Raw genomic sequence first — 26,209 nt, 5'->3', positions numbered from 1 at the left:
AGGGCGCAAGTGGTGCGTTAATGATTTACCTCCTCCCAGTGGCAGTGCTCAGCACCCCCTTTCTCTGAAGCTGACAGGAGGCTGTGCGACCATCTTCCAGAGGGCAGGCCAGCCCTGCCTAACAGGTGCAGGAAAAGGTGATGACGATTTGCAGAGTCATTGTATGACCAGACTCCCAGGGGGTTTCTGTCTGTAGGAAAAGGCTTTCCTTAGTTTCCTGAAAATGAGAAGAATGCTTTAATAGGGTCATTGTTGCCCAACATTCCTTTGCATGAACCTTTGTGCCCAGATAGAGTCACAACATGACATGATTTTTTATGGGTGCATAACCTGTGTCACCTTCAAGCATGTGTAGTGTTTATTTTATAGCTCTTTTATTTCCATTGCTAGCAATTGCTAGCTCTTTTGATTCCATTGCTAAGCACCTTGGGGGCCTCAACAAATTAATGAATGTGCTATACATTCATCATATACTATATTCAACATATACTATAAAAGGAATATATTTTCTAATTTAATTTTTTTCTATTTTACAAAGGCTAGGTGCATTATCTACAGAACTATCACAAACTAATAGTTAACTAAAAAGAAAAAGAGGGGAGACCCATAATTTACCCACCCAGAGACAACCACTGTTAACACTTCGTTTCATGTTATAACAGCTGTGAGACCTCACACCTCCAGATGGATGTGGTATCCTTCAACATTTCCAACCTAAGGTCTCATATGCTTGTTTTGGTGAGACTACAATGGCTTCAGGCATTGTTGACATGTCTTTTGGACAATCAGCTTCAGAATCTGAGCATTTCCTCACAGGTACTCAAGCTCTGTCATGAGTATAATTTAGATTTTTTTCAGGAAGGGGATTATTTTGTTGTTGTTGTTTCTAGAAATTGTAAATGAGATGGGTGATATTGATTTGGAGCTTTGCTCTGTTTTTGTTTCTTTTTCACTGAAGCCTGATTGGAAAGACAGTCTTACTGGAGTCACAAACTGGCACTGAAGGTGTGACAATATGGAAAAACCAAAGAGGGATTGTTCACTTTGGTAATTTTCACTGTCATTCGAGGCTTCCTTCCTTTGGAAGGAAATCTACATCCTGGTTAACTGGGAATCAGCTATTGTCAGAGAAAGGCAAAGCGGTCTAGGATGGGTTGGGGGCTGAACACCTGGGAAGGACACTGAGCACAGTCCAAAGACAACGCCGATGCCTCGAACACAGCCCTTTCCTCCTTGAGCACGCTTAGGGAAGCGACTGTGTTTGGATGTCCAGGTTGTGTGCACTGCAGTGCTCCCCACACATGAAACGGCATCATCGACGGCTTTGCAGGGGGTGTGAGGAGGATTATTGCTACAGGTCATTGAAGGCTTTCTTTGTAAATGCAGTTTCAGGGTCATTCAGTTCAGTGAATTTTGGTTTTGCTTCATCCAAATCCATTCTCTCTTGTCTTGGAGTGGATACAAGCTATTGCTACCACTGTTTTGTATTATAAACAACTGTGTTCTCAGGAGTTTTCTATAATCTTCTGTGCATTGTCTAGTGCTAACATTCCACAATTCTGGGTCCTCGGCTGTGCTTCAGTGAGCCACTCTGAGCTCTGCTTCTCCCCAGATGAGTCCATTCTGAAGGGCCTATTGAGTTGCAGGTGTTCGAGGGCCCTTAGGGAACTTTCTTTCTCTGGCACTGAAAGTGAATTCTTTTCTTAGACTTTATCGCTGCATTTTCCCCTCTTTGGGGAGCTATCTTCTCCGTGAAAGAGTTGCTATGAGGCTCAGATGAGTCAAGTGCTTTGAAGTGCTAAACACTTAGCACTCAGCAAATGTCAGCTGCCAACTATCGTAGGCGAAAGCAAAAGGCAGAGCCAGTGAACTAGAGGGGCAGCGTAGGGAATTGTGACTTTGCTAGTAGCCACGTTAAAAAAAAAAGGAGAAAGAAACAGGTGAAATTAATCTTAATATATTTAACCCAACATATCAAAAATACTGCCTTTTCAACATGTAATCAATATTTTTAAATTATTGGGATATTTTACATTTTTAATACTATCTTCAAACCCCAGTGTGTGATGTACACTTCCAGTGCAGCTCAGTCTCGCTTGCCACGTCACAAGAGCGCCACGCTGTGTGTGGAGAGTGGCTGCCACTGGGCAGCGCAGGGCCAGAACCTGCCACTTACTCCCAGCTCCAGGGACCAGCAGCATCTGCGAGCTTGTCCCAGCTACAGAATCTCAGGCCACAGCCCAGACCCGTAGAAGCAGAATGTGCATTTTAACACGGTCCCCAAGTGACTCATTCGCACGTTAGCTTGAGAAGCCCTGGTCAGAATCCCCATGCTCAGCCCTCACCCTTGGGGATCTGATTTCACTGGTCTAAGGTGGGGTCTGGGCATTGGTACTTTTAAAAGCCCCCCTTGATGATGCTAATACACAACCAGGCTGGAGAGTCACTTGTATGGTGGGTTCTGGAGCCAGGACACCTGATTCTGCCTGTTTTTACTTTCAACACTGGGAATTACCAAAACCCTCTATACCTCAACCTCCATATCTGTCAAATAGGGGTGAAAGCAGTATCGACTTCAAGGGTTGTTATGAGGGTTAAATGCGTTAACACCTGTAAAGGACTCCGGACAATACCTGGCACATAGTGAGAACTCATGAAATACAGGCTCTGACCCTTTCTTCTTTTTCTTAAAGGTCCGGGGCTACCCAGAGCCCCAGGTGACATGGCACAGAAACGGGCAGCCCATCACCAGCGGGGGCCGCTTCCTGCTGGACTGCGGCATCCGGGGCACTTTCAGCCTTGTCATTCATGCCGTCCGTGAGGAGGACAGGGGAAAGTACACCTGTGAAGCCACCAATGGTAGTGGTGCCCGCCAGGTGACAGTGGAGTTGACAGTGGAAGGTGAGTCCCAGAGGGTGAGAGCCTTGGTGGGAGCTGAGCTGTCAGTGAACACGGGAGGATCCCAGGGGACGGTGTTTGTCAAACTAGGCATCGCCTCGCCGTCTGCGCGAGCCTTCCCAAGGCTTCCCTCACTCTGAGGCTGCGAGGCCTCCTGGTGGCTTAGAGAGCCCTGCCCGATCAGCCCCACCTGGCTTGCAGACCCCTGTCCCACTGCCCCGCACCTGCTCACCCCACTGCGGTCACGCCGGCCTCTGGGTCTCCCTCGAGCCAGGCTGCAGGGCCTCTGCTCCGATGTCCCCTCCTCAGAGAGCCCTTTTCTGACCCCGTCCTCTCACCCCGCTCCATCCTCTTGCCCCGCTCATTTTGCTCCCAGACCTATCACTGTCTCACATCAGAGCATCTCCTCCGCCCCCCGCCAGACGGGAGCCCTGGGAGGAGATGGACTTTACCCTGTTCGTTGCTGCATCTCCAGCACCTAGAAAACTTCCTGCCACATGGTAGATGCTGAGATATTTGGGGAGTTGATGGGCAGCGCTTCCCAACATTAGCATTGTTATGAAGCAACACGTGCCCATTATAAAACATGGTGTAACTCAGAATAATATCCAGGAGATGAACACACCCAAGTAGTCATACTGGTTAGTTATTTTGTCCTTTTTTCCCCTGCACTTGAAAAAATTTACTGTTAACTTTAAAACTTCCAGGAGAAACATTTGATCGTAGGTGAACCTGGTTTTTTGCCACCAGTGTATTCCCCTGTCACGCTGAAGCCACTCTGCTGGTGAGAAGATTTCCAGGTCAGGCCCTGGCTGGCATTTAGAGTTTCATGTCTGCAAGAACATAGGGGTCTGTCAGCCCCTCAGCAGTAAGACCAGGTTCTTGTGACCTTTTTAGGCCTTTCTAAGTGCTTGTAAACCAGGGGTTCAGAGGGTGCTTCTTTCTCTTCCAGAAGACTGTCCTCCCAACCTGGCTTTCAGGGGATGCTGTGTGTGAGGACTATGGATAAGTGACTAAGGTAGTCAGGGAAGATTCCAGAAGGGGGCGAGGTGCACCTGGGCCAATGGCCACTCTTTGCCCTATTGTCCCTGTTTCCCCATACCACGAAAGGGCAGGCAGGTTGTTTCACAGAGCAGAGCCTGCATGGCGTGGAGGCTTACATTGAATTCTTTAACTTAGTCCCTCACTCATTCTAATGACCTTCAAATGCCTGTGGCAGGAGCATTTCAGTTGGAAGTGGCCCCTGGCCAGAGTCTGGGGATGACCTCATCTCTGCCATTCTGGTGCCTGCTTTCCCTGTCTTATCCACTTGTCAATGCCCACACTTTGAGTTGAGGTTTACAAATAAAAAAGTACTCTGCCCCCTTTTCTGATTTCCTGTTTGGAGCTGGGGAAGTGGAAAGAGTGCTGAGTTATGAGTCAGGGTACAAGGTCCTGGTCCTAACTTGTGCCAGTCAGAGGTGTGGCTTTCAACCTCTGGACCTCTGTTTCTGCAGAATAAAGCACTTGAATTTGGTGGCCTCTCCAGCCTGGGCCAGCTCTTATTTTCCATAATCCATGTTAAGGGAGGACTGGAGTGAGTTAGGAATGTAGGGGAGGTATAAAAAACCTAGATAATATGAAAACGTGGTCTTCAATTCCCATTGTTCAGGAAGTTAGGTCTGATGTCTCAAACAAAGCGAGAACATTTTTAGTAGGTCATGGTACTTGGGGCAGGAGAAAGGACATATGACAGGAGAGATATAGAGGAATGAGAGCAGGCCAAGGCTCTCACCCCTGCCCCTGCCCTTTGGCTTTAATTTGGGGAGAGTTAGGCCCCCAAATTAAAATTAAGATATAAGTAATTAAGATATAATTAAAATTAAGACATAAATTTTAAGATATTTTACGTCTTCTAACCCAGGAGATAGAGAACAGCCTAAAGGCTGCAACCTCTGTCAGTGTCGGGGACCCTGTGCACGTTCCGCTTCTGCATCAGAGGCTGGTTTGGAACCACCCCAAGGCTATAGGCCTGGAAGGACCCACTCTGGTCCCTTCTGGTGTGGATAACTTGTTAGCTGTGCCAGGTTAGCCCAGACCTTTACAAAAGGAACCCTTCAACCCACCTGCCTGTCTTCCAACTCAGAGCTGTGCTTCTTACTTGGAAAGAGCAGAGGTCCTGGAATTAAGAGTATAATTCATATGTGGAGCTTTTGAACCCCTTAGTGATCAGATGTAGGGGCAGTGTTGTGCAATGGAAAGAAAGGCAAATGGTCTTGGATTGAACTTTATCTCTACTCATTTCTAACTAAGGAGAGTTAACCTTTCTGAGCCTTATCTCCTTTTCTGTCAGTGGGAGCACATGGCTGCCCCACAGGGCGGTATAAGGAGTAAGCGCAGCCGCTAGCAAAGACTCAGAGTCCAGAAAATAGTAGCTTTGTCATTATTTGAACTGGCATTAACATTCATAGAGCTACTTAGAGGGGGAATTTGTAAAAGAGAGAGCTTCCTCATCTGATTTCCAATCTGATGATCAGAGCCAAGAAACATGCAGGATCCCCTATGAAAACAAGTGCCTTAACAGATTTTGAATTCATAAGAGATGCTCCTGAACCATCTTTTTTGCCACTACCCTTTTCCAGGGACAGATTTCTCTGATTTCTTTTATTTTCACATTGGATTGGATTGCTGACATCATATATTATAAGGCTATGTCTAATTGTATTGGCCAAGTTTTAAATTATTGTGTTCCTCTAGGATACCTGTCATGGTTCTCCTTTTGTTTTTTGGTTCTCTTATTTCTCTTGTACTATCTTTCTTTATCTAACCTTCCTATTTTTCTGAAAGACCTAATATTATATCTCCCAGTTATGTTCTTTAAAACACTTTTTTGTCTATAAAACTCCCTAATGACAATGACACTTCTTTTTTTTTTTTTTTTTTAGGGGCATATGCCCTATTTTTTAAAAATCTAGGCAGAATCTTAAAATGCTCTGAGTTTTTGTCCTTTTCTGTCTCATCAAAGTTAGCAAAATAAATGTGGCAGAGATGAAAATTATTCTTTTTGCCCCATTAATCTCTTTGCTGTGAAGTAGTTGTGTGTCAAGACCTCCTTGGCAGAAGCCTCACCTGTGTAGTATACAAAAGAGTTAGGTGGAAAATTACTTGCTCTCATTCTGTTCCTGAAGGATGACTTTAAACCTCCTTTACCTTCCCTTCTGTCCTTTGTCTTCGCCTTCCACTTTGCCTCTTTTTCCCCATAAAATATAGGCCGGCTTCTCTTGCTGGCCCAACGTTGATTTTTACCACTTGTGCTGCCTCCTTTGCTTCCCATCTTTCTCCCTCCATCTCCTTCTCCCTTCTCCACCCTTTGTGGAGTTAGGCTTCTCCCACTGGCTCACAGTTCTAGCCTCTCCTTCATTCATCAAATTCCAGTGAATGTGCTAACTTTGTGTTGGGGTACAAAGAGCAACAAGCCTTGGTCATTGCCCTCAAGAGACTGACCTTTTTGTTGTTTTTTGAGACGGAGTCTTTCTCTGTCACCCTGGGTAGAGTGCAGTGGCGTCATCATAGCTCACTGAAATCTCAGACTCCTGAGCTCAAGCATTCCTCTCACCTCAGCCCCCCAGAGTGCTAGGATTACAGGTGTGAGCCACTGCACCTGGCCAAGACTGACTTTCTTGACCTCATACTTCATTATTATATTGCAATTATAGATTCACCATCAGGATGTGTTTATGAAGTGCTGACTTTGCGTGGTGCTGTGTGGGAGACAGAATCCTCTGTTAGGTCCTTTTTGTAAGAACCTGGTTGGTCAGATAAGACCTGGACACATTGAAAGCTAAGCAAAAGCACACCACCAGTCACACACTATGGGTTCATTTCCCAAATGACTGGCATATCAGCTCTGTAAGTTCATAGAAAAATGTGGCCCCTGGAAGCTGGAATGGTCTGTGGAGTCTTCTTGGAGGAAGAGGGGCTTGAGCTAGTCCTGGAAGAGTGAATTGGATTTGGATGGCAGGTTGTGATTCAGATAATGGGGATGGGAGGGAGGTGGGAAGAATTAAGGCCTGGGTTGGGGGTAGGTGAGCTCAGTGTGGGAGAGTAGATGGGAACAAGTAGAGAGGAGTGGGGAATAAAGCTGTAGGACAGATTGTGTGGAGACAGTGGGAGGTCTACAGCAAGAGTTTCTAGAGACCTACCTATTCTAGAGGATGAGCGCACTGTTCCTTTTCCATTTCTGTACTGCCCATAGCTCTCCAAAGGAACTGCTCCTCCTAGTCACAGGTATAAGTACATGATGTATGATTACTTTTGTCTCATGGATCCTTTAAGCTTATTTTCCTGAACACATAGGTTTATTACAAGTATTCCAATTACATTTTTTCAGATGTTTCATTAGTCTTTGATACACCATCATTTTGCATAATCCCCAAGAAAAATGGGGAGCTTACTGATGCAGTGAGTTTCTGCAGATCCATGCTTAAGATGACCTTCCCATTCGCTGCACATGCCCACAGGGTGGCTTCCGATCTGCCACCTGTACTGAAGACAGCAGCCACGTGACTAACACCGTATCAGACCTGCAAGAAGGCAGTGTCTCACAATGGATATAAAGTTTTCTTTATTTACTTATAAATTGATATAAAATTAACTTTATGATTTAAGTACTAAAGGGAATACCTTCTACTTGGCTTAGTGTTGTTTTGGGAATCACAGTAGAACATAGCTCTAGAGAAGCAAGCTAGGATGCCTGGGAGTCTTGGCCTTTAAAAGAAAACTCCAGGCCGGGCGCGGTGGCTCACGCCTGTAATCCTAGCTCTCTGGGAGGCCGAGGCGGGCGGATTGCTCGAGGTCAGGAGTTCGAAACTAGCCTGAGCAAGAGCGAGACCCCGTCTCTACTATAAATAGAAAGAAATTAATTGGCCAACTAATATATATACAAAAAATTAGCCGGGCATGGTGGTGCATGCCTGTAGTCCCAGCTACTTGGGAGGCTGAGGCAGGAGGATCACTTGAGCCCAGGAGTTTGAGGTTGCTGTGAGCTAGGCTGACGCCACGGCACTCACTCTAGCCTGGGCAACAAAGCGAGACTCTGTCTCAAAAAAAAAAAAAAAAAAAAAAAAGAAAACTCCAAAGGAAATAAATTATTTTCTCTCTGCTGAGTATCTACATTTCTCTAGAGTACTTAAGACAATTGAGAAATCATTGGCATCAGTTTATTGAACTATTTCCCCCTCCAAAACAAAACTTCATGTTGCTGTTCCTTTGAATTCACTGGGTAGGATATATGACAACCTTCTCCATGAATGACCAGGAAATGGTTTATCTTGTAAGAGGTGTATATTTTACTCCAGCCTCTTGAGGAAGAATTCATTCTTTAGTGTGTCAATTTCCTGGAGCCCCAAACAGAGCTCCTGAAATGTCCATTTGGCACCCTGGGATGAACTCCTTACCCTCTATGGAAGGATGTAATTGTTACAGAGTCTCATAGCATAATAATAACGTACATGTGTACATTCTGGCAAGAGCGGGCCGCAGCAGTGGACTCTGCATGGGTAGAGACTGCAGAATGAACAGTTTGTGTAGGGCGAGGGCCCTGTTTATATAGTGACAGGTATCCTCTGGCAGAGTCCCACTAACATTTATCATTAGGACTTGGGTTGCCCCCGAGAGGACTCATTGCAACTTCTGATAGGTGATGGCCCTATCTCCTTAGGAGGGGGTGGCCGGACGACCTCAGTCAACCTCAAATGCTCCCTTCCCACCCCTGCATCAAGTGTCACCAAATCCTGCTGTGCCAACTCCTGCGCAGCTCTCGTTTGTCCACACCTGTCCATCTCTACTGCCACCATCTGGCCCGGGCTGCCATCATCTCTACCTGGTGCAGAGTTCCCCACTGCTTTCCCCGTGTCCACTCATACCCCACTCCAATCTCCGTCCACATTGCTGTTTTAAATAACTTTTCTTTTTAATTCATGTCGGATATTATCACTTTCTGCCTTTGACTCCTCCGGTGATTTACTGTTGCCTCTGAATTAAACTCTCACCCTCAACAAGGCCCTGCCTGTGTGACATGGCTTCTCTCTACCTCTCCAGCCTCTCCTTGCCTGCTGCATTCCAGCCACTCAGACCTCCCAGTTCTCTCAGACACTGAGCCCTCTCACCTGGGCCTGGGCCTGCGGCCTGCGCTGCTGCTCTGCCCTCCCCCCTGGGAACCCTGCTCCACCTTCCGGCCTCAGCTCAGACCTCACTGCCCCTGGGAAGTCCCCACGCCGCCCCTAGGTGTGGGGACTTAGCACTCCCCCAAAGCACTCAGTTCTTTATACTTGAATTTATTCGTGTTTAAATTGTAAATAAGTATTTTTTAATGTTTTTCTTCCCCACTAAAAGTGGAAGCTCCACGAAGGAAAAGATGTGTCTTTTCTTAATCAGTTACTGAATCCCCAGAGCCTAGTACAGGGCCTGACCCATGGTAGGTCTGGTGTGTAGGAGGAGCTCAGTATTTGTTGACCGCCTGTGTGGCTCTTTGGGACCCCATCCGTGCTAGAACACTGACCGAGTCCCTATCACGTAGACGGCATCAGCCAGACTTCAACAAGCAGACGATGTGTACAATAAAACCCAGAATAAAATCCGAGCCTTAAGAGAAAGGCAGAGTGCTTCCAGGAAGGGAAGGAGACATCTATTTGTAGAATTTCTGTAAAAATGTTACCCACATTGAGCAATTTCAGCGACCTTTAGTTTTGACTTTTTTTCCACTCTCTTTTTTTCCTTCAATATCAAGTTTAATATTCAACCAGAAGCTCTGATTCCGTGTATTTCTCTGGAGGTTTTTTTAAGCCAGTGGCTCTACATGAAGACAGTACCACCCTCTAGGGAGCATGTAGGAGATTTGAGGGGCTCTTCTGGTTTCCTGGTGATTGGGGGAGCTGCTGGCGTTCACTGGGCTAGCACTGGGGTGCAGGACATGCCGAATTTTCCCTAATTCCTACAGCCAGGAAACATGCAGGAACAGACACACTGCAAATATATGAATCAGTGGTTCCTTCGTCTTCAATAATGCAGAAAAAGGGTTTTAAGAATTTGTAAAAACAAGCCAAATAATTTAAGAAATGGTCATTACATAGAGGGAAGCTTAAAAGGAATGAAGTTATAACTTCAAAATTATTGAAAAATTTACTGCAAATTTTTCTACTAAATGAAATATAGTATTTCTAGCTATATGTATATACACACAATTACTTTATATAATTTTATGCATAAAACAGTGTTGTTACTGCACTATTGCCCTGAAAATGTGCATCAGAGGAGACTTGAAATTCTTAACAGATTTAGAACCAAATAGTATTATTAAATTAGTGGAGATACATGAAATGTAGATATCTCATTGAATTTTGTTGCCATTTCATGCATTTTTTGAATCTTTGGGGTACAGTGATAAATTTGTGTTATAAAGATTATATATTGAAGTTGTTTTTGTTGGGGTGACTGCTGTTTTTCATCCTAACACAAAGCTTCTCTATGGCCTCCTCTTATCATTACTGTCCCTTTTTACAAAGCAGTCACTGGATGTATGTTTCAAGGTATGGTGGGATCCTAAGACATAGATAAGGTTACTGTGACAACTTTTTACAATCCCATGTCATAAAACAGAGAATTGTTTTGACACCACATTAATAGTGTTTTTTTAAAATTTTCACCACTTAAGTGGTCTGTAACTTGTCTTGCTATGTTATCTTCCAAGATTATTTTCTTCTTTCATTTTTTATATAATACATGTTCTGTTATTTATCCTAACACTACTTTTTATTCTAGTATTCTAGCAGCCATCTGTATACCCTGTGTTTTTTCATTTTCCTGTGCTACTTGTAGAGTATGATTTTTTGATCATTCACTTTTCAGTCCAAATGTGCATTAGGAATTAATGCTAGCATCTGACTGTGTCGTTGTCTTCTAATGTGCCTGAGCATTTACATATTGGAACAGTCATGCTTGAACAGTTACATAAGGAAATACATATTATTAGAATTTACTTTTCTTCTATATCTCTTTAATATTTTATTTAAGGCTTTGCTTTTTTTGAAATTATATGTATGGGTGATTAGCAGTGAACTTCAATTCAGGATGGCACAGGTGGCGTTACTAGATACGGGTTATAAAAAGTGGACATTTGTTCTGATAGAGTGGAGAACCACTGTCTTAAGAAATCCTTTAAAAACACATGGAAGTCGTCTATAGTAGGATGACTGCTCCCCACTTTTCCTGATTTACTCCTGTTGTCCTGGCATAATTATTAATTGTGTCCCTTCCAGTGTTGAGAGTCCTTGTTTGGATGATAAATTATATTGCTACACGTTTTTAGAGGCATTTCTCCTCCTCACAATCTCGATCACATTATTCACTTTTTGAGCAGTACGGTCTGTCTTGGTCAGTCCATGTCCTTTGACAAATAGGGTTGGATCTACTTTTATCCCCTCCACTGTTGAACTTTCCACTCCTAACACCTGCCAGCATTCTCTTTTACTCGTCCTTGAAAAATCTACAATAATTGGCTCAGAGACCCTCAGTGTCTTGGCCTTTCCTCTTGCTCATCAACCTGATCCTGTCCTCACCAATGCTCTTAACTCACTCTTCTATTTTTGGCATTTCTACCTTAATCTTCTTTCCACTTATTTTTCTACATAGCCTTCCTGTTCTGCCAAATTTTTGTACTTTTGCAAAATTAATTTTGCCTTATCTGACAGTTTGCAACTTCAAGTTTTTTCCTATAAATAGACTCTGTTAGATATTTTAGCCCAAATTCTCTTTTTGTTTTGATTTAAACTCTGGTGTTAACTCACATTTAAATAAGCATTGCTCAATACCATTTACTTTTAGCTGACTGTTTGAATCATATCATTAACCACTCTTACCCTGACATAGAAGTCTCTCAACAGCATTCTTTTTGCTATTCTTTGGGGAAATGTCATATTTTTGTTTTTATTTTATTTTTAAAGGAATAAAGCTTTTAGAATAAGATGTTTAGCTCCCAAGAGTTTCAAAAATGCTCAGTCTAAATTTTTTATTGTGGTTAAATACACATAACATAAAATTTGCCAGTTTAACCACTTTAAAGTATACAGTTCAGTGTCATTAAATGCATTCACAATGTTGTGCAACCATCACTACTATCTAGTTCTGAAACCTTTTCATTATCCCAAATGGAAACCCCATACCCACTGAGCATTTACTTCCTACCCCCTCCTCCTCCAGCCCCTGGCAACCACTCACCACCTTCTTTCCCTGTAGCTTTGCCTCTCCTGGACATTTCCTATGAATGGATTCAGGCAATATGTGGCCTGTTGGGTCTGGCTTCCTTCACTTGGCACACTTCTTCAAAGTTCATCCATGTCATAGCATGTATCAGTACTTCATTCCTATTTATAGCTGCATAATATTTCATTGTGTGGCTAGATCACAGTTTTGTTTAACCATTCATCCATTGATCAGTCCAGTCTTTCTGAAATCTTTAAGATGAGATGAGTGATACAGTAGCATGGATGCGTGCAAGAGATAGTACATAGAAATTTCAGGTGGGAGTGTCAGTGGTTGGATACGTGGACAATGCTGTTGTATGGAGTATACATAGAGGAACTATCCACCCTGTTTGGATGCCAGATTTTACTTTGTTTCTCCTCCCTCTCCCTTTTTTCATAACTGGATCATGTTTTGTTGTTTTCTTTACCATTGTACAGGTTTTAGAAAATACAGCTGAATAAAATTGTTCAGAGTCCCACCCCCCAAAAACAATCACTACTAATAACATTTTGGTATCTTCTGATAACGTTCCTGTTTATTTTACGTTTACCTAATTGTGATCACATTGAATAGATAATTTTGTATGCTGCTGTTTTTTTTTCATAAAATATATTTATTTAACAAATATTCAAATACCTGAAATATATTGGGGATTGTTCTGGATAACTCTGATGAGTGGCTAAAAAGCTCTGGTGGAGTATGGTTTAGGAGATGTCAGCATATAGATTATATTTAAATCTGAAGGACTGTCTGAGACCTTCTGGGGGAAGTAGATAGAGCTGAGAAGGGGCCCAGGACTGAGCCCTAGGGCACCCAGCATGCAGAGGTCAAGCAGAGAAGGTCGAGAGAGGATGGGCAACCAGCTAAAGGTGGAGAGACTAAAAGAGAAAGAGCTTTGAAGGGGAGTGGGCCTTTCATCAAATGCTACCGAGCATCTGAGTGAGATGGGGACAGAGGGTCCACCACTGAGTCTGGCCAGGTGGTGGTCGGCATGGGGCTCAGTGAAGTGGGGAGGACCACAGCCCATTAGGAGTGTGCTAAGGAGCAAATGGGAGAATATTTTAACATATATCTGCATGTTTCATATATTCTTTTTTTTTTTTTTTTTTTTTTTGAGACAGAGTCTCACTTTGTTGTCCAGGCTAGAGTGAGTGCCGTGGCATCAGCCTAGCTCACAGCAACCTTAATCTCCTGGGCTCAAGCCATCCTACTGCCTCAGCCTCCCAAGTAGCTGGGACTACAGGCATGCGCCGCCATGCCCAGCTAATTTTTTCTATATATATTAGTTGGCCAATTAATTTGTTTCTATTTATAGTAGAGATGGGGTCTCGATCTTGCTCAGCCTGGTTTCGAACTCCTGACCTCGAGCAATCCGCCTGTCTCAGCCTCCCAGAGAGCTAGGATTACAGGCGTGAGCCACCGCACCCGGCCTCGTATGTTCTTAAACATAATGTCTTAGCAGAATGAGATGTCTAATTTGCATTTAACTTAACCACTTATTGTCTCCCTACTCTGTGACATTTACATTGTTTCCAGTTTTTATTGTTATTTAATACAAAGAAGGCCAAAGTAAACAGCCTTGTAAATTTTCCTTTCTAGTTTTAGCATCATTTCCTTTGAATGGAGTCCACAGAAAGGGAGGTACTTACTAGTGCAAGAGCAGAGCATCTCTAAAGCTTGTGATCTAGCCTTGCTCAAATGCTTTCCAGAAGGACTGAACAGTCTGCACTTCCTCCAGCAGCATCTGCGGGGCCCAGCATCTTGACTGGACGTGTCAGCTGGGTCCTTCCAGAACAATCCTCTCCTTTCACAAGTTTAGAAGTTCTTTCACCCTCGAATCAGGAATGGGATGACAAGAACCAAATCACGTTATGGAATGAAAACTAGACATGGCTCACTAAGTAATGTGAAATAGAAATGCCCATATAGAAATCACCAATCATATGGGGCCACGACTTACATGTGATTCAGGTGTTTGTTATCAATCCCTTTTGCTAAGGTCCTGGTGGAACCAGGTATGACTAAGGGAAATACTCAGCCATGATCCTCCTCCTCCATGCCTCTGTTCCTTTGCAGGTGTATAAATGTGATCAGTGCTAGAAGTTAAGGAAGTTTACCCTTTTCCAGTAAACACTCTGCCAATTCCCCATAGCAGCTGTCTGCTGGTATCAGTGAATGACTTCTGCCCTCCCCATGCATGCCTTGGGTATGATTTTATAAACATTCCCAGCTTGTAGCAAAAAGAGAACAACTTCCAGGGTGATCATCATCTCAAAAAATGTCCTCTCCTTCCCATCTCCATTCCTCAAAATAAGACCCCCACTGCTTCATAGTTACCTCCTGGTCATGTTGTGAATAGTTCCTCCCCAACTGCACAGCTGGATAAAGGGAGCTGACCCCAGCTGCCTTGCTGAGTTTGCTACTTAACTGCTTCCTGCCCAGCACAGCAGCCCAGCCGCTCACCCAGGATCAGCAGCACCCAGTAGGATAGCACCTAGTGTGGCATCACCTCACCCAGGACTGGCAGTGCCCAGCGTGGCAGTGGCTTGCCCAGGACTGGCGTTGCTCAGTGTGGCAGCACTGCGGATTCCGGGGGAGGTGCTGGCTCTGCCCTAGCTCATCTCCAGGGAGCTGTCCTGCTCCACTGGGCTTGTTGCTGTTTGCTGGGCTTTGACTGGAAGAATGGAGTGTTGATTGTGTCAGTGGAGAACAGAGGTGGTAAGAGATGTGTGTGGGCATCTCCCTCCTTCCCATTAACTGGATCCCATTTTCTGGAGAGATGCTGGGTCACCACAGATAAGCCCCCAAATGGTAGACCCAGTGCGATGCCTAACAACTTAGCAGCGTGGTTCAGTGTTTGAGAACCTAGGAGATGTGGGTATACTTCTGTACTATTACCGATTCTGTTACCTTGTGTGACTTAACTTCTTTGAATCTCTTTTTTTTCCCTCATCTGCTTAAAACATAGAAGGATAATGTAGTGCCAGCCTCATTAACACATTGACTACCATGTGAGTTGTATTTAACTCAATGCTGGTTTTGAGCCTGGGGCCTCGTGAAGCATATATAACTCATGTGTCTTCACCTTAGGAGCTGCAAGAACTATTTTTCAAGTTGCATATAACTCACAGAAAATAATAAAAACACAACAAATTTTTCATTAAATTAGAAGGGATCATTTTGTTTTTAAAGTTTTTGTTCTATTTCCATAATGAAACACCATGGCCCCAAGGAAAAGACATTTTTTTCTAATGTGTCAATAAATGTGTTAAATTCTTGCAAGAAACTGACATAATAACGTATAGACAGCATCTACCATAGTGCTCACGGTGGCCCAGCGCATGCTCAGTCTGTGTTAACATTATCATCACTCTCCCGCCCACCCCTGCTGTGGAATCCTCCTGACTTTCACTGCTCCAAGTTGGTGGCTCAGACCTGATCTTCAACCCTCTTTCTTGCAGGGAGTTTTATGAAGAAGCATGGTCAGCCTGTTGTTTCCAAAACCTTTGGGTAAGTTCTGGGATGTCCAAACCAGAGTAAGGGTTGGATTGGCTTTTTCTGCTGACTTGACCATGATAGGTCTAGCGAGTAAGTCTTCTTGGGCCTCCTGGGTTATAACAACTGAAGGGTGGGAGCCTAGTGGGATGTGGTGTCATTCACACAGCACCTGCTGACCTGGCAGCCTCTGTGGGGAGCCCCTTTGGCCCAGCTGCTATATGCTAGGACATGGGAGACATGGCCAGAGTCCACAGGGGACTCTAACAATCAAGGCAATAGTCAGAATATTTAAATAAGCAGACTTTGAAGAGGCGAGTAACAGAAGTTGTATAACGGACAAGCCCCAAATTGCAGTGGCTCAACACAGGGAAAGTTCATTTCTTACTCAAGGGAAGTTCAATTCAGATATTCGGATATAACAGGTGGAGAGCCTTCCATGTTGTTTTTCAGGAACCCAAGCTGCTTCCATTTTGGAGCTCCATCATCTCCTGGGGCCTTGAGCCTCAGATCGACCTTCTGTATCTCGCCAGCAGAGTAGGCGAGGGAGAGGGTGGAGAATCTCAAAGTGGGTTTCTATGGGTCATCCCAGGAAATGGTATTCAGCACTTCCATTCACTGTCTACTGGCCCAAACCCAGGCTCATGGCCAGAGCTAAGCAGAATTCAGGTAAACCTGATTGCAGGGAATTGTAAAGGAAGTCTGGCTGCATGCCCAGGGGGCAGAAGAAATAGGTTTTGGTGCCTCAGATTTTTCCAGAGAGGGCATGAGAAAGTGTTCGAGGCACAGAATTGGGAAGGCTACACTCCAGTGGTTTCTGACCCTAACTTAAGTGACTCAAGTGGGGTAGAGTAAGAAGGATAGAATTGCTGCGTTGTCTGGGGCTGGATTATTTGATGTGTTTTTTTTCCCAGGGACAGATTTTCAACCCCTGCAGTGGAGACCCGCCCTAGCATCTGGGGAGAATGCCCCCCAAAGTTTGCTACCAAGCTGGGCCGAGCGGTGGTCAAAGAAGGACAGACAGGACGATTCTCCTGCAAGATCACCGGCCGGCCCCAGCCACAGGTCACCTGGCTCAAGGTGAGGTTTCTGTCTTCCCACCCTGATCCTGACCCAGGCCTGGGGACTCTGAAGGTTCAGGGTTAGACCCTTCAAATAGTAAGAGCCTGTCTTTCCAATCAGTTCCTTCTGTTTCAACTGCAGGTGATTCTTGAGGGTTCTCTGTGTGTGTTAAAAATGCTTATTTTTGCCCCTATCACACACTCTCCCTGTGTTACTCAGACCACAAAGTTCCTATAATCCTTAAAGTTACAAAATAGCATAAAACTTCTGAGTCAAGATAGACCCAACAATCTTAAGAGAGAAGAACGTGAGTTTATGGTGCCGAGTTTCAAGCCACAACTCCGTGATTCATAAAGCATGTGGCACTGGACGAGTCACTGGATCTCTTAGAACCAGTGGCTCTTGGTTTCCTTATCTGAGAGGTAGAAATGATACCACCTACCCCAAATTATTGCCAGGAGGCTCCCTGTAACAGTGCCTTATAAATCATTCAGAGCTGGACGAAGTGAAGACCAGGGGGAAGAGGTGGTGGCAGGGAGACGGGGGATCGGTGTGGATGTCAAACAGGGCAGTGAGGAACCGCAGGGCACAGGTGGGGTCAGAGCCAGGGAAGGTAGGTTGTCCAGAATTGGAACTCCTAGAGGCAGAGAAAAACAGACAAGAGGAATAAGGGATTTCGTCCCTCAAACTTGGGCTCCCTTGAAACAGCTTCCACACATCTGCGCTGAGATGACAGAACACAACACCACACCACTCCACGTGCACAGGCTGCAAGTCAGGGATTGTCTGAAGACTGCTCTCTGAGCACTCGTGTTGACAGAGCACAGTGCAGAGGGCTCTGCTGCCCAGGCCCTGGGGTCTGTCCCACCGGGATGGGCAAGAGGCAGGAGACAGGAGAACACTGCCAAAATGTCAGCAGATCTCTGTGACCAAGCTACCCTGTTTCCATCCACAGGGAAACATCCCGTTGCAGCCGAGTGGCCGTGTGTCTATGTCTGAGAAGAACGGGGTGCAAGTTCTGGAAATCCATGAAGTCAACCCAGAGGACGTGGGCGTGTACACGTGCCTGGTGGTGAATGGGTCAGGGAAGGCCTCCATGTCAGCTGAGCTTTCTATCCAAGGTATCCGCTGTGGGCGGTCTCGTGCAGCAGGTCCCTCTGCACACCTGCGTGTGCGTGCACGTGGCATGCTACACACACGCCCATGCGACCCCAGGCACATCTTTGGCAAGAAGAAAGGGGCTGGGGCGGCACAGGCCCAGCCACAGGGGAAGACGCTGTGTGCTGGCCTGCCACCTTCCCCCGCGTTCCCACACCCCCCCCCCCGTGTCTTCAGTCCTCTCCCCACTTGGACTCCTTCATATCTCTCATCGCCAACTGGAAGAGTGGGTGTTGCTAACATCTTGCCATCACCCCAAATTTAACCTGCCTAAAATTTACTCATCATCCACTCTGTCCTTGAAATCAGGTGTTCCCTCTACCTGACTCTGTCTGCCCAAGGTCCCTGTGTTCATTCTCTCCCAGACTGGACAGCTCAGCATCCCCTCGACCCCTCCCTCTTTCCTCCTTGGCCCGTCCACCCTGTCAGCTCCTCCTTGGAAATCTTTCTGAACATGTCTCCTCCTTACAGTCCCTTGGTCCCTTGAAGTCCAGCCTGGGTATACAGAGGGCAGATGGGGAAGAGGCTGGATGTCCCTTCACTGGAGCAGGAGCCTGGAGGGAGGCAAGGCTTGGGGCACCAGGAGGGAAGTGACCTTCACGCCTTCCTCCTCCTTTCCCCTCTTTTCTCTTGAGGATTTTGTCTCTGCATCCCCTTCCTTTCTCAGAAACTATTCCTCCTTGCTCTCATTACTATTTTTGGCCCAGTCTGTGGGTTTTTCACAACCCACAGAAAGAAATTCATTTTACATTCATTATACTGCACCGCAGAACATGTGTACAGGTATAAACATATTGAACTGGAACAAGTTTCGTGAAACAGTCCTGGTCTGTACCGCACACCGCACATGTGGTGCCCACTGTTCCACTTGACGCTGTGGAAACTGCAGGTGCTGGTCCTGACCAGGGGACTTGACTTGCTCACCCGCCGTTGTATCAGGAGCTTCCCGCGGCGACCAGAGCTGTGATTTAGCTGCTGTCCCTGTGCCTGCCCTGGCACTGGGTTAAAAACTGTTCCCTTCGGATGGACTTAATGACAAAGTATGTTGCCTGGGATGCTAAAAAACTCAAAACAAAAAGAGACAAATAAGACTGGCAAAGTGTTCCTTAATCATGGTGCCGACTTCCAGGGTTTGTTATATTCTTCTCTCTATTGTGTATTTTGAAATTTTTCATAAAAAATTTTGAAAAAGAACATGGCAGGGAAAAAAATATCTTGTATGTTTTTTTCTTTGAAGAACTGAATAAAATTACACTTTCTTTGTACGTTTTTAAAGCACACATTTGTCAAAAGGGAACACGCTATGTTTTTTTTTTTTTTAAGGGCTACCGGCAAGTTACAATGTTTGGGTTTGAACTTTTCAGCAGATGTTTATTTTTGTTTGTCCCTGGATTGTTTTTTGTTTCCTTCTATTTAATGAGCAGGAAAAAAGTCTACGTCCTCAGGGTATAGTAACACCAGGCACTGTTTAAGAGCAGAGGAAGGGCAGCATTTGCAGCTTTGACAGCGTAGGCCAGGGCTGGGAGGAATGTTCTCTGGGGCTGGGAGTAGTTTGTCAAACCCACCGAAGATGTTCAGCCCCAGGGAAGCTGGAAGGAGTAGGCAGGGCGGGGCCATGGTGACAGGGAAATGCTTGCGAAGTGAAAACTTGGTGTGTGAAGTATTCCGAGTATTCCACTAACATTCTTTCCACTCTTCCCCGTTTTCAGGTTTGAACAATGCCAGCAGGTATGTCCAGGCTTTGTGATTATTATGCTTTCCATCTTGAAATGCCCACAAGGAAAGAAGGATTGTTACTGAGACATGCCCTTAGTTTTCAAGCCATTGTATAGGGAGTGAGAACTCACTGTTTGGAGGATGTTGGTTTGAGTGTTTTGTTTTGTCCTCCTATCGTAACATACCATACAGGTCTTATGTCGGCTTACTGTCAGCGCTGAGATTCTCAAAAACTCAGTGCCGCCCCCTTTCTCAGTATCTGTGCAGCACCTTCACCAGTGAGCCACCGTGAGGGAGGGCGCCCTGCCCAGAGAAGGCCACCTCACGTGTTCCAGGCCAGAATCCAGCCACTCATGGAGCCAGGGTTCCGCCGGAGCCTCCTTTGCGGCGGCCAGTGCTAGATGTGCAGTGTGCCGGGCTGAGCAGACAGCCCAGCGTAGACAAGGGCTTTAAAACAGTGTCACAAATGCATAGTTGCTAACTATGATGCATCCATGAAGAAGAATAACAGAAAGGCACAGATTTAGAATAGAGGTCAGAGAAGCCCTTTCTAGAAACTCGCTGTCTGGGCGCAGCCCTGTGAAGAGCAATACTAGCTGGGGAAGAAAGGCTCAGGGACAGCGTTCTCGACACAGGGAGAGCGTGGGGAAGCCTCGGGTGAGAGGCGGCGTGTGGGGACTCAGAAGGATGCCTGTGTGGCCACAGCCTGGTGTCTCAGGGTCAGGAGCAGTGGAGCCAGCATCCTGCAGGCCAGCCTGAGAAGCTCAGTTTACCCTTATATACTGGAAAAGCTATTGGAAAACCCTTGAGCTTGAAGCAACATAATTCGATTTATGTTTCTAAAAGATCGGCTGTGGTTGCCGTGCACAAAGTGGATCAGCAAGGGCAGAGTAGGTGAGGGAAAGCAGCAGGGGTGTGAACTGGGAGGGCACCCATGGAGAAGAGAAGAGGAGGTGGAAGGGGCCCCAGTGGGGTGTGGGCCAGGGAAGCCTCGAGAATGGCTGCTGCGCAGCAAAGAAAGACTTTGGCGCTTTCTTGCTCTGAATTTGTGGGCTTTTGCAATCCCTGGAATCTGTGCTTGTGATGAGTAATGTTTGTGAGTAACCAGATGGTCATTCTATTCCTCCTTCTCCCCTCCCCACCCCCAAACAGGTCGTCTGTGAGAGGAGCAACGGCCGCCAGTTCCGACAGCAGGAGGGAGGTGACCAATGGAATCTCACAGGGGTCGAAACCGGACAGCCTAGAGACCGCAGCTGGAAGTAAGAACTGCTCCAGTCCCCAGAGGCCTGGCTCCCTGGCCTGGGCCACGAACAGCCAGCCTCAGCCCCTGCGGGAGTCCACGCCGGAGCAGTGTGGGAACCCGCCCGGAATGGTCCCTCAGGCCCCCGTCCTCCGCAAGACTTCCAGCACCATCACCCTGCAGGCCCCGAGGGTCCAGCCGGAAGCGAGGGCTCCAGTCTTGAGGGCCCTGTCTCCTTCCGGAGAAGAGAGGAAGAGGCCAGCTGCACCCCATCCAGCCGCCCTCCACTCCAGGCAGTCTGGCCTGGGAAGCCAGGAAGCTGTGGGCAAGGTTGCTACCAAGAGAATCCCCATGGAGAGCCAGAGGGCTTTAACATTTCCCAAATTTGAGAGCAAGCCTCAAAGCCAGGAAGTCAGGGAAGATCAAACAGTCAAGTTCAGATGTGAGGGTGAGTAGAGTTAATTAAGTCACTGGTTCCCAAAGTGTCACCCCTTGGTGGCCTCTCCCTTCCTTAAGCATGCAGCTGCTCACACCCCTATATCCACCCGTCCCCTTGAACTAGGGTCCCCAGGAAAGCAGCTTACAGGGGTCTTCTCCTAAGTCTAAAAATGCCCTTTGTTCTGGAGAGACACCCAGCAGTGGCCCAGTGTTCACTGTGGAATAGAGCACTGGCCCTGTGCCCTAATCTTACCACCCTAGAAGGAACAAAACCCACAGCACCACCAGCATCAAAGGCTGTGTCCTCTTCTCTTTCCTCCCCTTTCCTGGCTTTGCCCAAGCTGGAGACCTGGCCCCTCACGCTGTGCTCCTCCTCCCAGGGACCCTGCCCTGTGGAGGGCAGGGCGAGGCGTGAGGAAGCACTCAGGAGGGAGGGTGACCCCACACCAGATGGAGCTCTGACTTCCGGTGCAGGCCCCCCTCCCACCAGCACACTGTGCTCTCGGGGGCTCATGTTCTTTACCTGGCCCTGCAGTTTCAGGGATCCCAAAGCCTGAAGTGGCCTGGTTCCTGGACGGCACCCCCGTGAGGAGACAAACAGGCACCATTGAGGTTTATGAAGATGCCGGATCCCACTACCTCTGCCTGCTGAGAGCCCGGGCCAGGGACAGCGGGAAATACAGCTGCACGGCTTCCAATATCCAAGGCCAGGTGTCCTGTAGCTGGACCCTCCTCGTGGAAAGTGAGTAAATCCCTCCCGGTCACCCTGGATTCTCTGTGGGAAGACCATTCATGGGGTGCTTCATATATTGCAGACAGCTCATCCCCTTCAGCGCCCCATATACGACCCGGTAGACTATCATCCCCACCCACACACCAAGGCCAAATACACTGCGGCAGGCCAGTGGTTCTCATTCAGGAGTTCACAGCAGAATCACCTCCAAACAAACATGCCCAGGCCCCACTCCCAGCCCAGCCGAGAGCTACCTTTTTTTAGATCCCTCAGCTGTTCGAGCAGCCATGACTCATGTTCATAACCACAGAGAACCAAGCGTTCACTAAACATACAGGTTTAGAGTAATGTGAGATGATGTGGGATCCCACAGCTTTTATGTTTATTGTAATATCTGTTTAGAAAAGTAATGCTTGTGCATTGTGGAGAATTTAAACAATATATAATCTTATGACTCAGAAATAAATATTTTAATGTTTTTAAAATAAAGTCAGCGTGCTGTTTGTATACTGCTTTCTATCCCAATTTTCTCATGCAATATAAACATCTTTCTGTATTATTTAATATTCTTTGAAAGCATAATTTTTAATGACCATAAACTATTGCATTGGGTAGGTGTTATCTAATTGAGGTGTACTCTTATTTTTTCAATATTTAAATTTTTCCATTTTTCACTATTATACCCAAACTGTGATAAATAATATTATGCCTGTCTCTCTTTAAAAGATTTCCCCCTCTAAATGCATATGTGGATCCTAGACCCATGTCATACCCTTGAGAAACCTATTAAATAACACCACAAGGATAGATTTAGCAAATTGCAGGCTGTTGGAAACTTGATGTGACAAATAATCTTCACCCATTTTTTTCAACAAATAAATTGTAAGCAAAAAAAGGAAGGGAGAAGTAACCTATAGGAAGCTTAGACTAAAAGGTACATAAGCAACATCAACAGTTGCAATATATAGCCCTTGGGTGGATCCTGATCGAGGTAATTTAAGAAAAATTGTTAGAAGAACATCAGGAAAGTTTGAACATTGATAAGATATTAGATGTAAAGAAATTTGTGCTATTTTAACATGCGATGGTGGTCTTATGGTTTTTCTTCTTAAGTCCACCTATTTTAGAGATATAAACTGAGTTACTGACTGGTGAAATGTGATTACTGTTATTTGCCTTAGAAATAATTCATGTTTGGAGGGATTGGCAGGGGTACTAATAAAATGATATCAGTATAAATGAAAGTTGAGATAGGTGCACAGGGATTCACTAGACTGCTTTCTTTACTTTTCATATGTTTGAAATTTTCCATAATATACATTTCAAAAAAAAATCATTTAGTAGTTTATCCTTACAATAAAATACCATGCAACATTCTGTAGACTCTCATGAAACATCTCCAAAATACTCCAGTAATGGAAAAGCACAAAATACAGGCTGGATACTATCATAGGGATGATATGTTTTTGTAAAAGCAAGAAAATAACTATAGAATATACATGCACAAAGATGCTTGTGTGTGCATAAAACATTTCTGGAAGGGCACACAAGTTGCCTCTGAGAGAAGAAATTGGGGGTCCTTGGGCAGGAGTAGGGAGGGGGTCTTACCATTCACTGTATACTGTTGATTCCCTTAGCTGGGATTTTTACTACGTTCGTGAATTCCTTTACAAGGAACATTATCCATTCCACTGGGAGGTGGGAGTGCCCATGGGCAGAGTTCACAGGTCTAGGACCTGGAGCTGCATCATCCGGGTCAGGGCTCTGTGTCTGGGCAGGGGACAGGTACGTGGCATTAGGTCCACCAAAGGTTGCTGGTGTACCCAGAAAGCCCAGTTGCTCCTATGGCATCCTCTTCTGTGAATTTACATAAGTCTCATAGAAGACTATTTTTAGCCCCTTTGCATCTTAGCGCAGTCCATCTCAGGTTAACTCCTTGTCTTACTTTGTTTTGTGTGACAGCTTCATTGAGATATAATTCCGCATAACATAAAAGCCACCTTTTTTGATGTGTACAATTCAGTGATTTTTAATATATTCAGAGAGTTGTGCGGCCATCACCACTATCAAATTTTAGAACATTTTCATCACCACAAAAAGATCTACCCATTAGTAGTCACTCCCCATTCTCCCAGCCCCTGATAACCACTAATCCTCTTTCTGTCTCTATGGATTTTCCTTTTCTGAACATTTCATATAAATGGAATCACACAATGTATGGTCCCCTGTGTCTTCTTTCTCTTAGCATAATATTGTCAAAGTTCATCTATGTTGTGGCAGGTATCAGTACTTCATCTTTATGACTGAATACTACTCCATTGTGTGGATATAGCATATTTTGTTTATCCATTCATAAGCTGATAGATATTTGGTTGTGTTCTGCTTTTATTAATAGCTATTGTGAGGGTTGCTGTGAACACTTGTGTACTTTTTTTTTTAATACCTGTTTTCAATTTTAAGGGTTTATACCTATGAGTGGGATTGTTGGGTCATATGGTAATTCTGTGTTTAACCTTTGAGGAACTGACAAACTCTTCTAGTGGCTGCGCCATCTTACATTCCACCAGCCACATACAAGTGTCCCAGTTTCTCCGCATCCCCACCGACACTCGTTATTTTCAATTTCTTAATTATAGCAGTCCCCAGTCATCTCATTTTGAGTTTGATTTGCATTTCCCTGATGACTAATGATGTTGAGCATCATTTTATATGCTTATTGGCCATTTGTATAACTTCTTTGAAGAAATACCTATTCAAATACTTTGCCTATCTTCAATTGGGTCATTTGCTTTTTTTTAACTGCTGAGCTATGAGACTTCTTTATATATTCTGTATACAAGTCCTTTATCAGACGTATGATTTACAATAATTTTGCTCCATTCCATGAAGTCTGGACAATTTGTCATGTGTAGCCACTGAAGTCCCTGCTTAGTTAGCTTAATGATCAGCTAATTGATTGGACAGAGATTTCCTTAAATGCTTTGAACCAGTACTTCTCCCAGCCTTTGCTGAGGGGCTGTGTGTGTTGGGGCATGTCTTCAATGCTCCGACCGGCAGCTTACAGCTCTGCCTTAGCCTTTACTTCCTGCTTGTGCTGAGCCTCCAGGTCAGCCAGAGGTGAGCGAGGAGGGCCTGCTCAGGTCTTCCCCAGGCATGTCCACAGCCCTGCACGTGCATGTGGCCTTCTAGGTTCTCAGGAATATGTCAGAGCTTTTCCAAGCCCCAGACATCTCATTCCCCAGTTTTTCCTTTTAAGTTTTTTGTCAGGCTCTTGTTAGACCACCTGATTTTGCTGCCTTGAGTAGCTGTGATGTTGAGCAATTACCACTGATTGTTTTTTACACACACCCTAGGGATAGGGTTGTTCACATAGAGCAAGCTGAGTTAAGTCACATAAAAGACAAGCCTGAAAACGGAGCTATGGAAGGAGCTGCCAGACAGGTCAAATAGTGACAGTTGTCTTCAGGATGGGGTTGTTCAGGAGCTCTGAATCCCCTCTGCCCACTGCTAGGCAGCTGGTCTTCACAGGTGCCATAGTTACTGTTGGTTCTCAAACCCACCCCAGAGCTGGGCAAGGAGGATGGGAGCAAATGCCACAAAGCTTGCTGTTTTTACCAAGACTCAGCTGGATTTCTTTTATTTTTTTTTTTGGTTGGGAGAGGTTGTTGTTTGTTTTAAAATGAATACTCCTCAGATGTTGCAACCTTTGGTTACTTTACAGAGTTCTGAAAAAGTTGACTCTTTTTGCCAGTATTTTGGTGGGGGGGAGGAGGAGATTTTCAGAGGCCTTTACTCTGCCATTATCAGAAGTGCTGTTCGACTCCCTATCTTCTGGAAGATACCAGTTGTTCTAAAACTTCTCTAGCCTTCAAAAGTCCCAGCTCATCCTTGGCAGAGGACTTTACCAAGAAGCAGATTACCTGATGTGTGCTCTTTTAGCTCTTCCTACAGCCCGTCTGTCTCTCTCTCATATACTGCCACTGCAGAAGAGCTGTCTGTTTCCCTTCCCAGGACTTCTCTCTCTGTCCCCTCCCGTCTCCACAAAGATCTGATCTAATAATGATTTGCTCTCCCACCATTTCTTCAAGCTCTTATCAAGAGGCCTCTTTTACTCTCCCTACAAGCTATGCTGAATGAAAAATAAAATCTTCCTTCCACCTGGTGGTCTCTCAAGCTCATCCCTCCACTCT

The 26,209-nt window shown here is 45.4% G+C and overlaps 1 protein-coding gene across 4 annotated transcripts in view; it reads left to right on the top strand.

Moving 5' to 3' along the window:
* Positions 1-26,209, top strand: part of MYLK (myosin light chain kinase) — a 207,736-nt gene that overhangs the window by 71,406 nt on the left and 110,121 nt on the right. For all 4 annotated transcript variants that reach the window (XM_012780459.3, XM_076002158.1, XM_012780461.3 and 1 more), the window contains exons 3-9: positions 2,694-2,901; positions 15,639-15,687; positions 16,587-16,752; positions 17,690-17,855; positions 19,602-19,620; positions 20,761-21,296; positions 21,822-22,028. In XM_012780459.3, coding sequence (XP_012635913.2) covers positions 2,694-2,901; positions 15,639-15,687; positions 16,587-16,752; positions 17,690-17,855; positions 19,602-19,620; positions 20,761-21,296; positions 21,822-22,028 — 1,351 coding nt within the window. The remainder of the gene's footprint in view (positions 1-2,693; positions 2,902-15,638; positions 15,688-16,586; positions 16,753-17,689; positions 17,856-19,601; positions 19,621-20,760; positions 21,297-21,821; positions 22,029-26,209) is intronic.

Source organism: Microcebus murinus, chromosome 1, assembly GCF_040939455.1.
Source record: "Microcebus murinus isolate Inina chromosome 1, M.murinus_Inina_mat1.0, whole genome shotgun sequence".
NCBI classification, from domain to species: domain Eukaryota; kingdom Metazoa; phylum Chordata; class Mammalia; order Primates; family Cheirogaleidae; genus Microcebus; species Microcebus murinus.
The sequence above is the reverse complement of the archived record's forward strand: the minus strand, read 5'-3'. Positions and strand labels throughout refer to the sequence as shown.